Here is a 14,928-nt window from a genome sequence, read left to right as displayed (position 1 = left end):
ACTCACATTCACTTTAATACGTCAAGATTTCTCTTTTTTCTTTTTTTTTCTTTTGCTTTAACAGGGAGAGCAAACTGTGTGACAGTTGAACAGACTTCATTCATCCTAATCAGTGAAACAGAAGAAATAACAATCACTTGTAAACATGATAGTAGCACCGCACCATTCATGTTATGGTATCAGCAAAAAAGCAGCACAGTTATGGATCTAATTGGATATACTGCTGGACAAACGGGTGATCCAAACTATGAGGATGGATTTAAAGATCAATTCAAACAGAGCAGACAGAGCACAATTGAAGGAAGTCTGACCATCTCGCAACTCCGCCAGTCAGACTCTGCTGTTTATTACTGTGCAGCAAAGGAACACAGTGCTGCACATTTACACAACAGCCTTACTAAAACATCACACACACACACACACACACACACACACACACACACACACACACCAGAGGTTTGTTATCTGATGAGGTTTTAAATTCCTTTCTGGTATTTTATGTGGATCAGGTGACTGAACACCACTATGATTATTGGAGTTTTTATACAGTGCTCTTAACAGCTACTGCATTTGTTTAGAAAAGTTCTACAGATTTATTCCTAGTGTGATCATTACCTGGTCAATTTTTTTTTTCTCATCTCATCTCGTTATCTCTAGCCGCTTTATCCTTCTACAGGGTCGCAGGCAAGCTGGAGCCTATCCCAGCTGACTACGGGCGAAAGGCGGGGTACACCCTGGACAAGTCGCCAGGTCATCACAGGGCTGACACGTAGACACAGACAACCATTCACACTCACATTCACACCTACGGTCAATTTAGAGTCACCAGTTAACCTAACCTGCATGTCTTTGGACTGTAGGGGAAACCGGAGCACCTGGAGGAAACCCATGCGGACACGGGGAGAACATACAAACACCGCACAGAAAGGGCCTGGCCAGCCACGGGGCTCGAACCCGGACCTTCTTGCTGTGAGGCAGCAGCGCTGACCACTACACCACTGTGCCGCCTGCTCTGTTACATAACATTTTATAAAACTCCACCAAGAAAGTGTGCTGTATTACACCGTTCCTCAAATCACTGCAATGGCTTCCTGTGTGTCAAAGGATAGAGTTTAAAATACTATTACTTGTCTCTAAAGCACTAAATAGTCTCAGGCCTAAATACTGTATATCTCTGATTTACATGTTCGCTATGAAGCATCCAGACCTCTCAGGTTATCTGGCACTGGTTTACTCAGTGTTCCCTGAATCAAAACCAAATGAAGTGAGGCAGCGTTTAGTTTCTGTCTTCCTGATTTGTGGAAGAAGTTTCCAGAATACATGAGGTCTGCGGGCAGCACGGTGGTGTAGTGGTTAGCACTGTCGCCTCACAGCAAGAAGGTCCGGGTTCGAGCCCCGTGGCCAGCGAGGGCCTTTCTGTGTGGAGTTTGCATGTTCTCCCCGTGTCCGCATGGGTTTCCTCCGGGTGCTCCGGTTTCCCCCACAGTCCAAAGACATGCAGGTTAGGTTAACTGGTGACTCTAAATTGAGCGTAGGTGTGAATGTGAGTGTGAATGGTTGTCTGTGTCTATGTGTCAGCCCTGTGATGATCTGGCGACTTGTCCAGGGTGTACCCCGCCTTTCGCCCGTAGTCAGCTGGGATAGGCTCCAGCTTGCCTGCGACCCTGTAGAAGGATAAAGCGGCTAGAGATAATGAGATGAGATTTATTTTTAGCTACTCATGTGCTTGCCTTTGCTTTCATTGTTTTTTACATGTATTTTTTTCTATTTTATTGGTTTTTAAATGAATTTCTTTTCGTCTATAAACACTTTTTCAGTTGTTTTTATGATTGTTTCTGTTCTTATCTTTTATTGAATGTTTTATATTCATGTATTTTTTTGATATATCTTCAGGTTCAGTTCCACATCTGTAAGGATCAGTGCAATTTGGGGTCAATAGGGGGAGATATATCTTAATCAGAACACAAACTCTCTCTCTCTCTCTCTCTCTCTCTCTCTCTCTCTCAGACTTCCTTGTTTAAATGTGGAAGCTCATCACATCATCACACCCAAACCACCTCTAATAGTGCAAATGAAATGTCAATGCTCTAACATGTCAGACTCACTCAGGCTGTGGATCAGAAGGATGTATGGTACTTGTGGACTCTGCGTTTCCTTCATTTTGTTTTTTGGTAGGACTCATGGACTGTATGAATTAATTAAATAAATAAATATCATATTGACTCTAAACCATTGAAATGATAGTGTGTTTTTGATTTCATTTTTTTGACAAATGTTTCTTTTTTGCTTCAACAGGGAATGCAAACTGTGTAACAATTCAACAGACTCCATCAATCCTAGTCGATGAAACCAAAACCATTACAATCAATTGTAGCCATAACGACAATAGCTTAGACTCCATGTATTGGTATCAGCAAAACCGCCAGACAGTTATGGCACTGATCGGATATACCTATACAGCACTGAGTGATCCAAAGTATGAGGATGAATTTAAAGATCAGTTCAAAATAATCAGAGAGGACACACTTACAGGACGTCTGACCATCTCTAATCTCCGTCAGTCAGATTCTGCTGTTTATTACTGTGCAGCCAGTCAGCACAGTGCTGCACACTTACACAACAGCCTTACTAAAACATCTCACACATCACAAGTGTGTTATCTGGAGTGGGTTTTCTATTACCATCTGCTGTTTATAAGCATCTGGTAACGGAGAACTATTATGTTGATTCTTTTTATACACTTGAAACTAACGATGTTATGTTGTAGAAAACAGTATATCATATATTTTTCTCTTTTATTAATTCTCTGACTTTAATCCTTTCCCAAAATGTAGGTCTGCAAGTAAACCTATGAAAGAAAAAAGGATTTACATGAGATGAACATTGATTACATTAGAAACAATTTAAAATATCCAGGTAGTTACGGTATACTTCTGATTTCTTACTTTTTTTTTTCATAGCTATCAGACATTAAGGTCCTCTACTTTGCCTCAAAGTTTCATTCTTAGAAATTTTAAGAATACAGCAAAATTGCAAGAACAACATGGTAATTTAAAAAAAAATACAATTTTAATACGACAATTTGAAACAAGACCTATTTTTTTTTTCTTTTACTGCTTTTCAGGGACTTCCTGGTTTATATGTGGAAGCTGAACACATCCCACCCCTCTGTAACGGTATAAAGTCTCATCTCAATGTGTTCACTGAAGCTGTGCCTCATGAGGATGGATGGTTCTTGGGAACTCTGTGTGTTTTTCATTTTGATTGTTGGTAGGACCATTTAATAATCTTGCATCATACTGACATTTTTAAACAAAACTATATGAACAAGATAAAGCAGTTCCTGAATTTGACTGAATAATTGTTTTATTGATGTACTCACATTCACTTTAGTACGTTAAGATTATAACTATTTTTCTATCTCGCTCTCTTTTTTTCTTTTTGCTTTTACAGGTAGGGCAAACAGTGTGACAGTTGTACAGACTTCGTTCATCCTAATCAATGAAACAGAAGAAATTAAAATCACTTGTAAACATGATGGTAGCAGCTTACGGGTAATGCTATGGTATCAGCAAAAAAGCAGCACAGTTATGGATCTAATTGGATATACTGCTGGACCGACGAGTGAGCCAAACTATGAGGATGGATTTAAAGATCAATTCAAACAGAGCAGACAGAGCACAACTGAAGGAAGTCTGACCATCTCTCAACTCCGCCAGTCAGACTCTGCTGTTTATTACTGTGCAGCAAAGGAACACAGTGCTGCACTTTTACACAACAGCCTTACTAAAACATCACACACACACACACACACGCACACACACACACACACACCAGAGGTTTGTTATCTGATGAGGTTTTAAATTGCTTTCTGGTATTTTATGTGGATCAGGTGACTGAACACCACTATGATTATTTGAGTTTTTATACAGTGCTCTTAACAGCTACTGCATTTGTTTAGATTAGATTAGATTAGATTAGATTAGATTAGATTAGATTAGATTAGATTAGATTAGATTCACTTTATTCATCCCACATCGGGGAAATTCATGTGTTACAGTAGCAAGAAAATGTCAAGCAGATAACAAATAAAACTGAAATAAAAATTAGACAAACGAAGGATTAAATACAAAGGGCTATTTGCATTATCTACCGTGAAAAAGTATAGAAAAATTGCCTTATTGAGAGGCTCAGAAAAATTGCACATTACAGGTAGACTCTGTATATATACACACATACAAAAATAATATTTATATATATATAAATATAAGTATGCATAAAAATAGTTTAAGGCCTATATTATTGCACATAATAATTGCATCGATGAGAGATGGCAGAGGTAGTTAGTGGTGAAGTAGTGCAAATATAACGACAAACAGGTTATTGGTGCTACGTTACAAGTTGTGGGTGTTATACAGTCTGACAGCAGCAGGTATGAATGACCTGCGGTACCTCTCCTTCTTACTGTACACCGTGGGTGTAGCAGTCTACTACTAAAAGAGCTGCTTAAAGCCCCCACAGTCTCATGTAGGGGGTGAGATAGGTTATCCATGATTGAGGTCAGCTTGGCTAACATCCTCCTCTCACCCACCACCTCAATGGAGTCCAGAGGACAATCCAAGACTGAGGCCTTAAACTATTTTTATGCATACTTATATATATATATATATATATATATATATATATATATATATATATATATATATATATATATATATATATATAAAATTTATTATTTATTATGTGCCCTTCTTGTACAGGACATCTGTGTTGTTAGTCCAGTCCAGTTTGTTGTTGAGGTGAACACCCAGGTATTTGTACTCCTCCACGATCTCAATGTCCAAACCCTGGATGTTCACTGGTGCAATCTGAGGAACCGTCCTTCTGAAATCAATCACCACCTCCTTTGTCTTGCTGGCATTGATGCGCAGGTGGTTCAGTTCGCACCAGGTGACAAAGTTGGTGATGACCTCTCTGTACTCCAGATTGTCCCCCTCTGACACACGTCCAACGATGGCTGTATCATCTGAGAACTTCTGGAGGTGGCAGCTGTCCGTGTTGTAGCTGAAGTCAGATGTGTAAAGAGGAAAGGAGAGAGCGCTGTACCCCGTGGAGCCCCTGTGCTGCAGACTACCACATCAGACACACAGTCGCGGAGCCTCACATACTGAGGTCTGTTAATGAGGTAGTCGGTGATCCATGCAGCCAGGTGGTAGTCGACACCAGCTCCCTCCAGCTTCCCCTTAAGCAGTGATGGCTGGATTGTGTTGAAAGCACTGGAGAAGTCAAAGAACATGATTCTCACAGTGCTCCCAGTGCCCTGCAGCTGCAAAAGTGACCGGTGTAGCAGGTAAATGACAGCGTCATCCACACCAATGCCCGGTCGATATGCGAACTACAGGGGGTCCATCTCGCTGTTCACCAGGTGTCGGAGGTGGGAGAGAACAATCCTCTCCATGATCTTCATTAGGTGAGATGTTAAAGCTACTGGCCAAAGGTGGTTGAGCTCCCTGGGGTGCACAGTCTTGGAAACTGGAACCACACATGATGTTTTCCACAGAAGTGGAACTTTCTCAAGACTGAGGCTCAGGTTGAAAATGTACAGAAGAATCCCACAGAGCTGATCTGCACAGTCCTTAAGCACTATGGAGTTGATACCATCAGGGCCAGCAACTTTCCTTGTCTTGATCCTCCTCAGCTCCTTCAACACCTGATCAGCTGTTATGGAGAGGCGAGGGGTGTAGCCGAGGTGTGAGTCCTGTAGAGTGAGGTCAGGGGTGGAGTGTGTGGATTGGTCTGGCAGGGATCGGAGGGGGGTGATGTGGTGTGAGGAGGGAGCTGTTGGTGTCAGAGGTATTATGAGGGGAGGGGGGGTGGAGTGATATCACAGACTGGTCAGGACTATGGTGAGTGGGGGAGGGTGGGGTGGCACAGTCAAATCTGTTGAAAAAGAGATTCAACTCATTTGCCCAGTCTTGGCCCCCAGATACAGGGCCCCTCCCACTGTCCTTTGTGTGGCCAGAGATGGTTTTCAGGCCTCTCCATACCTCTCTGGTGTTGCTCCCCTTGAGGCGCTCCTCCAGCTTCTTCCTGTAGCTGTCCTTGCCTCTCCTTATCCCCCTCTTCAGCTCCCTCTGCACTCTCCTCATCTCCTCCTTGTTGCCAGATTTAAAAACCCTCTTCTTCTCGTTTAATAGGGCTTTTAGTTCAGAGGTCACCCAGGGTTTATTGTTGGGAAAACACTGTACCTTCCTGACTGGCACAGTGTTTTCAACACAGAAATTAATGGAATCCGTGATGCAGGTTGTCAGGCTATCAATGTCATCCCTGTGAGGTTCACACAACACATCCCAGTCCGTGGTGTCAAAGCAGTCCCTCAGTGCCATACTGGTCTCCTCAGACCAGCTCCTTACATACCTCTTGGTGGGTGGTTGTTTATTCACCATAGGTATGTATGTAGGGGACAAGTGAACCAGATTGTGGTCAGAACGGCCCAGCGGGGGGAGGGGTGATGAACTATATGCGCCCTTGGTGTTCACATACATTAACCCTTTGGTGACTGACCCCTTGAACATGGTTCCTCCAGGAACGATGACGTTTCAGTCGTCAAGACAACGGAAAAACTAAAATACAAGAGCATTTTGTTTTGTGCACAAGAGCATTGTGACGTATCTTTCTGTTTTTGTATTTTAGTTCTTCTGTTGTCTTGACAACTGAAAAGTCATAGTTCCTGGAGGAACCATTTTCAAGGGGTCAGTCACCAAAGGGTTAAATCCAAAGTTCTCTTGTCTCTGGTGTGGCATTTCACATACTGAGTGAAGGTTGGGAGAGTGGAGGACAGGGAAGTATGATTGAAGTCACCAGAGATTAGGAGCAGGGACTGGGGGTGCGATGTCTGAAGCTTTGACACTGTAGTATGTAAGAGCTCACAGGCTGCAGCAGCATCGGCCACTGGGGGGATGTACACAGTTATTGCGATAACGTGCGAGAATTCCCTCGGGAGGTAATATGGCCGAATGCTAACCGCTAGCAGTTCAATGTTTTTACTGCAATACTGCTCCTTTACCCTGATGTGCCCCGGGTTACACCATCTGTCATTCACAAACATCGCTATGCCCCCTCCTTTCCTCTTACCTCTCTCCTTGGCTTTCCTGTTCGCTCTCATGAGTTGAAATCTGTCCAGAGTGACGTGTGAGTCAGGTGAGAGTTAATTCTGCCAAGTCTCTGTGAAGCACATAAGGCTACACTCCCGGTACTCCCTCTGCAGCCTGGTTAGCACCGTTAGCTCATCCATCTTATTAGGGAGAGATCTTACGTTTCCCATGATGACAGACGGTCTACATGGTTTATACCATCTTTTCTTCTCCCGGCACTTCATTCCAGCTCTGCATCCCCTTCTCCTTCTCCTTAATTCCGCGGGGATCACTGGTCTTTCCACAGGGAGTACCTTGGTGTTGCGCAGTGCTAACAGCTGCTCCCAAGTGTAAACAATGGAGCCGTGGCTGAAAGGGTCCGCTGATGCTGATTTAAATAGCCCCAGAAAGAAAAAGAGAAAAATACAAATGCACAATCTCATGAGTAGTACATCCCGAGGTGCACACTTCCAACTGAGACTAGTGCAGAAAGAAACACGAAAAAGTACAAAAACATACCAAAACACATAAACACACTCGGAGTTACTGCAACTAGCTGCCGCTCTTGCAGCACCATCTTTAAGGAAGGATGAAAAAGAAAAGTTTAGAAAAGTTCTACAGATTTATTCTTAGTGTGATCATTACCTGGTATTTTTTTTTTTCTTTCATGAAAACTGTTCATTTTGCCTGTTTTCAAATGGTTTCCTTTGTTTTATTCTCATGATCAACAGGAATGGCATAGTACATAATGTTTCAGTATCTGCACTGGCTAGTCAGACAAACCACCAATCAAAGATCTCATGTATCTCTTTGTATTTATACCATTTTTAATCTTTCATTGACTTTTTCTGTTCTGTTTTCAGTGTTCTGATTAAGATATATCTCCCCCTGTTGCCCCCAAACTGCACTGATCCTTACAGATGTGGAACTGAACATGAAGATATATCAAAACATATATGAATATCAAACATTCATTAAAAGATAAGAACAGAAACAAATACAAAAACAACTGAATAAGTGTGTAAAGATGAAAAGAAGTTAATTTAAAAAAATCAGAGACAAAAACAGCAAAGGCAACATATGAGTAGTTAAAACATAAATGTTGAAAAGAAATTTCATATGTAATTTATTGGAAAGCTGCTTTAAACAATAATGCATTAAGCCCTGATTTGAATTAACTGATAGTATTTAGCAGACCTCAGGTATTCTGGAAACTTCTTCCACGAGTCAGGAAGACAGAAACTAAACGCTGCCTCACTTCATTTGGTTTTGATTCAGGGAACACTGAGTAAACCAGTGCCAGATAACCTGAGAGGTCTGGATGCTTCATAGCGAACATGTAAATCAGAGATATACAGTATTTAGGCCTGAGACCATTTAGTGCTTTAGAGACAAGTCATAGTATTTTAAACTCTATCCTTTGACACACAGGAAGCCATTGCAGTGATTTGAGGAACGGTGTAATACAGCGCACTTTCTTGGTGTTAGTGAGGACTCTGGAAGCAGCATCCTGAACAAACTGCAGCTGTCTGATTGATTTTTCCTAAGCTCTGTAAAAACACCATTACAATAGTCTAGCCTGCTGAAAACATACACATGAATAAGTCTTGCTATCATTTTTATAATATTTCTTACCTGCATCTAGTCTTTAAAATGTTATATAACAGAGCCGAGTGTGAAAGAATAATTCAGTAGAAGATTAAACACAGCTACTCTGTATCACACTTAATTTCCTCTCATTCACACAGTTAACCAACTTTCATTTATTGTCATTGTATTCTTTTACAACATTGATATGAGTCTCTTTCAGACTTTATATTTTGGAAAACAGGGAATAATAATCGGTCTACATGTGTTTTGTGGACCTCGAGAAGGCTTTTGACCGTGTCCCTCGTGGTGCCTTGTGGGGAGTGCTTCGGGAGTATGGGGTTCAGGGCCCACTACTGCGGGCCATTCGGGCCCTGTATGACCGGAGTAGGAGTTTGGTTCGCATTGCCGGCAGTAAGTCAGACTCGTTCCCGGTGCATGTGGGACTCCACCAGGGCTGCCCTTTGTCACCGGTTCTGTTCCTAACTTTTATGAACAGAATTTCTAGACACAGCCAAGGGGCGGAGGGTGTCTGGTTTGGTGGCATCAGGATTACATCTCTGCTTTTTGCAGATGATATGGTCCTGTTGGCTTCATCAATCTGTGACCTACAGCATGCGCTGGGACAGTTTGCAACCGAGTCTGAAGCGGCTGGGATGAGGATCAGCACCTCCAAGTCCGTGGCCATGGTGCTCAGCTGGAAACAGGTGGAGTGCCTACTTCGGGTCAGGGGGGAGTTGCTACCTCAAGTGGAAGAGTTTAAGTATTTTGGGGTCTTGTTCAGGAGTGAGGGTAAGGGGGAGCAAGAGTTGGACAGACGGATCAGGGCAACTTCAGCAGTGATGCGGACGCTAAATCGATCTGTTGTGGTAAAGAGAGAGCTGAGCCAAAAGGCAAAGCTCTCAATTTACTGGTCCATCTATGTTCCCGCCCTCACCTATGGTCACGAGCTGTGGGTAGTGACCAAAAGAATGAGATCACAGATACAAGTGGTTAAAATGAGTTTTCTCTGCAGGGAGGTTGGGCTGTCCCTTAGAGACAGGGTGAGAACCTTGGCCATTTGGGAGAGACTCAGAGTAGAACCGTTGCTCCTCCACATTGTAGTGGTTTGCACTGACGCCTCACAGCAAGAAGGTTCTGGGTTCAAGCCCAGCGGCCGGGAGGGCCTTTCTGTGTGGAGTTTGCATGTTCTCCCCATGTCTGCGTGGGTTTCCTCCAGGTCCTCCGGTTTCCCCCACAGACCAAAGACATGCGATTTAGGTTAATTGGTGGATCTAAATTGACCATCGGTGTGAATGTGAGTGTGAATGGTTGTTTGTCTCTATGTGAGCCCTGCGATGACCTGGTGACTTGTCTAGGGTGTATCCCGCCTCTCACCCATAGTCAGCTGGGATAGGCTCCAGCTTGCCTGCGACCCTGTAGAACAGGATAAGCGGCTACAGATAATGCATGGATGGATGGATGGATGGATGGATGGATGGATGGATATTTAAATGTGGAAGCTCATCACATCATCACACCCAACCCACCTCTAATAGTGCAAATGAAATGTCAATACTCAAACATGTCAGACTCACTCAGGCTGTGCATCAGAAGGATGTATGGTTCTTGTGGACTCTGTGTTTTCTTCATCTTGTTTATTGGTAGGACTGATGGACTGTATGAATGAATGAATGAATGAATGAATGAATGAATGATCATATTGACTCTAAATATTCTCAGGCCTAAATACTGTATATCTCTGATTTACATGTTCGCTATGAATCATCCAGACCTCTCAGGTTATCTGGCACTGGTTTACTCAGTGTTCCCTGAATCAAAACCAAATGAAGTGAGGCAGCATTTAATTTCTATGCTCCCCACTTGTGGAGGAAGGTTCCAGAATACCTGAGTTCTGCTTAATGCCATCAATTCATTCAAATCAGGGCTTAAAGCATTCTTGTTTAAAGCAGTTTTCCAATGAATTAAATATGCAATTTCTTTTTAATATTTAATTTTTAACAAATCATGTGCAAAACATTTTATTGTCTTTTAAATGTATTTTTTTGCATTTTTCTTGGTTTTGAAATGAACTTTTCATCTTTCAACACTTATTCAGTTGTTTTTTGTAATTATTTCTGTTCTTATCTTTTCATGAATGTTTTATATTCCTATAGGTTTTGATATATCTTCAGGTTCAGTTCGACAACTGCAAGGATCATTGCAGTTTGGGGTCAATAGGGGGAGATATAGCTTAATCAGAACACTGAAACTCTCTCTCTCTCTCTCTCTCTCTCTCTCTCTCCTTGTTTAAATGTGGAAGCTCGTCACATCATCACACCCAACCCACCTCTAATAGTGGTAGGACTGATAGATTGTATTAATTAATTAATTAATTAATTAATTAATTAATTATCTATCATATTGATTCTAATCCATTGAAATGATAGTGTGTTTTTGATTTCATTTTTTTGACAAATATTTCTTTTTTGCTTCAACAGGGAATGCAAACTGTGTAACAATTCAACAGACTCCATCAATCCTAGTCGATGAAACAAAAACCATTACAATCAATTGTAGCCATGACGACAGTAATTTAGGTTACATGTTTTGGTATCAGCAAAACCGCCAGACAGTTATGGCACTGATCGGATATACCATTACAGCAATGGGTGATCCTAAGTACAAGGATGAATTTAAAGATCGGTTCAAAATAAGCAGAGAGGACACACTTACAGGACGTCTGACCATCTCTAATCTCCGTCAGTCAGATTCTGCTGTTTATTACTGTGCAGCCAGTCAGCACAGTGCTGCACACTTACACAACAGCCTTACTAAAACATCTCACACATCACAAGTGCGTTATCTGGAGTGGGTTTTCTATTACCATCTGGTGTTTGTAAGCATCTGGGACCTGAACACTATTATGATTATTCTTTTTATACAAATGAAGCTTATGATGTTGTGTTGTAGACAACTGCATATCATATTTTTTTATCCTTTTTTAATCCTTTTTAATTATCTGACTTTAATCCTTCTCCAAAATGTAGGTCTGCAAGCAAAACTCAGTAGAGACTTCAATTTTTTTTTTTAATTTATTTATTTGCTTTTACTGCTTTTAGGGGACTTCCTGGTTTATATGTGGAAGCTGAACACATCCCACCCCTCTGTAACGGTATAAAGTCTCATCTCAATGTGTTCACTGAAGCTGTGCCTCATGAGGATGGATGGTTCTTGGGAACTCTGTGTGTTTTTCATTTTGATTGCTGGTAGGACCAGTTAATAATCTTGCATCATACTGACATTTTTAAACAAAACCATATGAACAAGATAAAACAGTTCCTGAATTTGACTGTCATATTGATACACTAACATTAAACATTAAATTTAAAACTGTTTCCCTTTTTTTTCTTTAACAGAGAGGGCAAGTTGAACAGACTTCATTCATCCTAATCAGTGAAACAGAAGAAATAACAATAAATTGTAACCACGATGGTAGCACCTCACCAGTAATGTTATGGTATCAGCAAAAAAAGTGGCACAGTTATGGATCTAATTGGATATACTGCTGGATCAATTGGCGATCCGAACTATGAGGGTGGATTTAAAGATCAATTCAAACAGAGCAGACAGAGCACAACTAAAGGAAATCTGACCATCTCTAATCTCCGCCAGTCAGACTCTGCTGTTCATTACTGTGCAGCCAGTAAGCACAGTGCTGCACATTTACACAACAGCCTTCCTAAAACATCACACGCATGTACGAGAGGCTTTTTATCTGATGAGGATTTAACAAAAATAGTACCTGGTATTTTATATGTATATAGGGACTGAACCAATTATTGAAGTTTTTATACAAAATAAACTAAGATGTTCACAGCTATTTACATTTGTTCAAAAAAGCTGTAAGGATTTACACTGTATAACCAAAAGTATATTATCCCTGACCATCACACGCATATGTGTCCAGTCCAAAAGTTATTCTCCCCTTTCCTGTTATAATAAACGTCACTCTTCTGGGAAGGTTTTTCGCTAGATTTTGGAAAATGACTCTGGGGATTTTTGCTCATTCAGCCACAACAGCATCAGTGAGATCAGGCAATGGTGTTAGCTGAGAAGGCATGAGGTGCAGTCAGTATTTCCAACTTATCCCAAAGATGTTCAGTGGGGTTGAGGTCAAGGTTCTGTGCAGGACACTCAATTTCTTCCACTACAACCTTGGTAAACCATGTCTTCATGGACCTCGCTTTGTGCACAGGGGCATTGTCATGCTGGAACGGGCTTAAGCCTTTTAGTTCCAGTGTTTTATCAAAACCCTCCATGAGTTTTGTGGGTTAGAATGTAAATCACATTCACCTTATATACCAAATCAAGGCATTTATCTTTGGATTTGGATTTATCAATTTATCTTTGGATGGTTGCAATCCGTATGCTGTAAGTGTACTTGGATTATAAAGCACAAATCAGATTCTGATTAGATTTAAAGTCACTCTAATAACAGCACAATAATTAATCTAGGGGGAAAATGTTACATAACAGAAAAATCAACGAGACCGTCAATGATGGCGTAGCTCACTCTGGCCCCATCTAGTCCAGAAGGAATGATCTAAAGTGGGCCACCTTGCACAATAAATGTTGCAAGTAATATACACTATATACAAGCTATATATAGAAGCTATGTACATCCTAGGAGGGCGGCATGGTGGTGTAGTGGTTAGCACTGTCACCTCACAGCAAGAAGGTCCTGGGTTCAAGCCCAGTGGCCGATGAGGGCCACTCTGTGTGGAGTTTGCATGTTCTCCCCGTGTCTGTGTGAGTTTCCTCCGGGTGCTCTGTTTTCCCCCGCAGTCCAAAGACATGCAGGTTAGGCTAATTGGTGGCTCTAAATTGACCGTAGGTGTGAATGTGAGTGTGAATGGTTGTTTGTCTCGATATGCCAGCCCTGTGATGATCTGGCGACTTGTCCAGGGTGTACCCTGCCTCTTGCCCATAGTCAGTTGGGATAGGCTTGCCTGCAACCCTGTCCAGGATAAATGGCTACAGATAATGGATGGATGGATGGATATCCACCCCTGGGATACTGACCTATTTGCCAGAAAGAATCCAAAAGGGTGAGGAATTGACAAAAAAGAAGTGATTTTTGTTGAACTGCTCATTAAGGCTTAATTAGTCCAAAACTTCATTAAGAATTGTAATTAAGCAAATCTAAAAATTAAGCAAATAAAAAAAGAGGAAGTTATATGCAGCCTAGGTACCCCTACCTTCATGCCAGAAAGAATCAAAATCAGTGAAGAATTGAGGGAGAAGCAATTTGTGTGGAAACTGCTTGTTAGGACTTAATTACTCCATATCTTCATTAGTAATTGCAATTATGCAAATTTGGGTAGAAGCTGTAGTATATGCAACCCAGGCAGACCTACCTTCCTGCCAAAAAGAATAAAAATCAGTGAAGAACTTAGAGAAGAAGCAATTTTCATGAAATGTGGATGACAATGGATGGACAATGGGCAACACACGATGGCATAAACTCATCGCCAGTCGGCCAGATAATAATAATAATAATAAATCAGAATTACATTAAAAATACAAGTTCTATATAAAGGGTTTTGTTGTTGTTGTTTTAATCAAGCTAAACTCAAACTCAATTACAAATCCACAAACTCTTAGCTAAATTCAAACCCACTACCAACAAGAACCATTCATATGAGTTAAGAGCTAAACTGACATAACTACAGTATACAGTCAAAACTTTCATCTATGAAAATAATGAATTAATGAACGTCTTGCTGCCGATGTGTCACATTCTTACATTCAGAAAAAAATTAATGGTCCAATTAATGTGCAGCTGAGCCACTATCATTGATAAGATAATAATTGTCAAAACCTATCCTTAAAAGTAGACATCCTTTCAATTTCATAAAATCAGTGAAATGTAGTTCCCTCTGAAATGTGGTCATTGTGATATATGTTTATTTCTGTAATATCTCGCAAAATATCAGGCCATTCTGTGGCTGGGAAGTTATTTAATTTGAAGGGATTCCCAAGCAAATAATGTGCATGAAATCACTCGCTTCGCACAGTCAAACAGACAGAAGAAGTCCGTGTGCGCATGCACAGGTTTACCTTTGACCATGCACTGACAGTTACATCATTCTCTCACTAAACGAACAGCTGATCACACCGAGGTGCTCACTGACCGCCAATATTTATTTTGCTTGATGCTGCGTTT

The 14,928-nt window shown here is 41.2% G+C and overlaps 1 protein-coding gene and 1 long non-coding RNA gene across 2 annotated transcripts in view; both read left to right on the top strand.

Moving 5' to 3' along the window:
- LOC132893681 (uncharacterized) overlaps window positions 1–14,928 on the top strand; it is a 55,235-nt gene that overhangs the window by 1,305 nt on the left and 39,002 nt on the right. Inside the window, exons 4-5 of the mRNA XM_060932824.1 lie at window positions 3,125–3,176; window positions 3,454–3,554. Of these exons, the coding sequence (XP_060788807.1) occupies window positions 3,125–3,176; window positions 3,454–3,554 (153 nt within the window). The remainder of the gene's footprint in view (window positions 1–3,124; window positions 3,177–3,453; window positions 3,555–14,928) is intronic.
- Window positions 2,072–3,750, top strand: LOC132894619 (uncharacterized). The gene is made up of 4 exons (XR_009655663.1): window positions 2,072–2,171; window positions 2,835–2,916; window positions 3,125–3,270; window positions 3,454–3,750. It is a non-coding gene; the product is annotated as an uncharacterized LOC132894619 (long non-coding RNA).

Source organism: Neoarius graeffei, chromosome 11 (genome assembly GCF_027579695.1).
Source record: "Neoarius graeffei isolate fNeoGra1 chromosome 11, fNeoGra1.pri, whole genome shotgun sequence".
NCBI classification, from domain to species: domain Eukaryota; kingdom Metazoa; phylum Chordata; class Actinopteri; order Siluriformes; family Ariidae; genus Neoarius; species Neoarius graeffei.
This window is presented reverse-complemented; position numbering and strand designations above follow the sequence as displayed.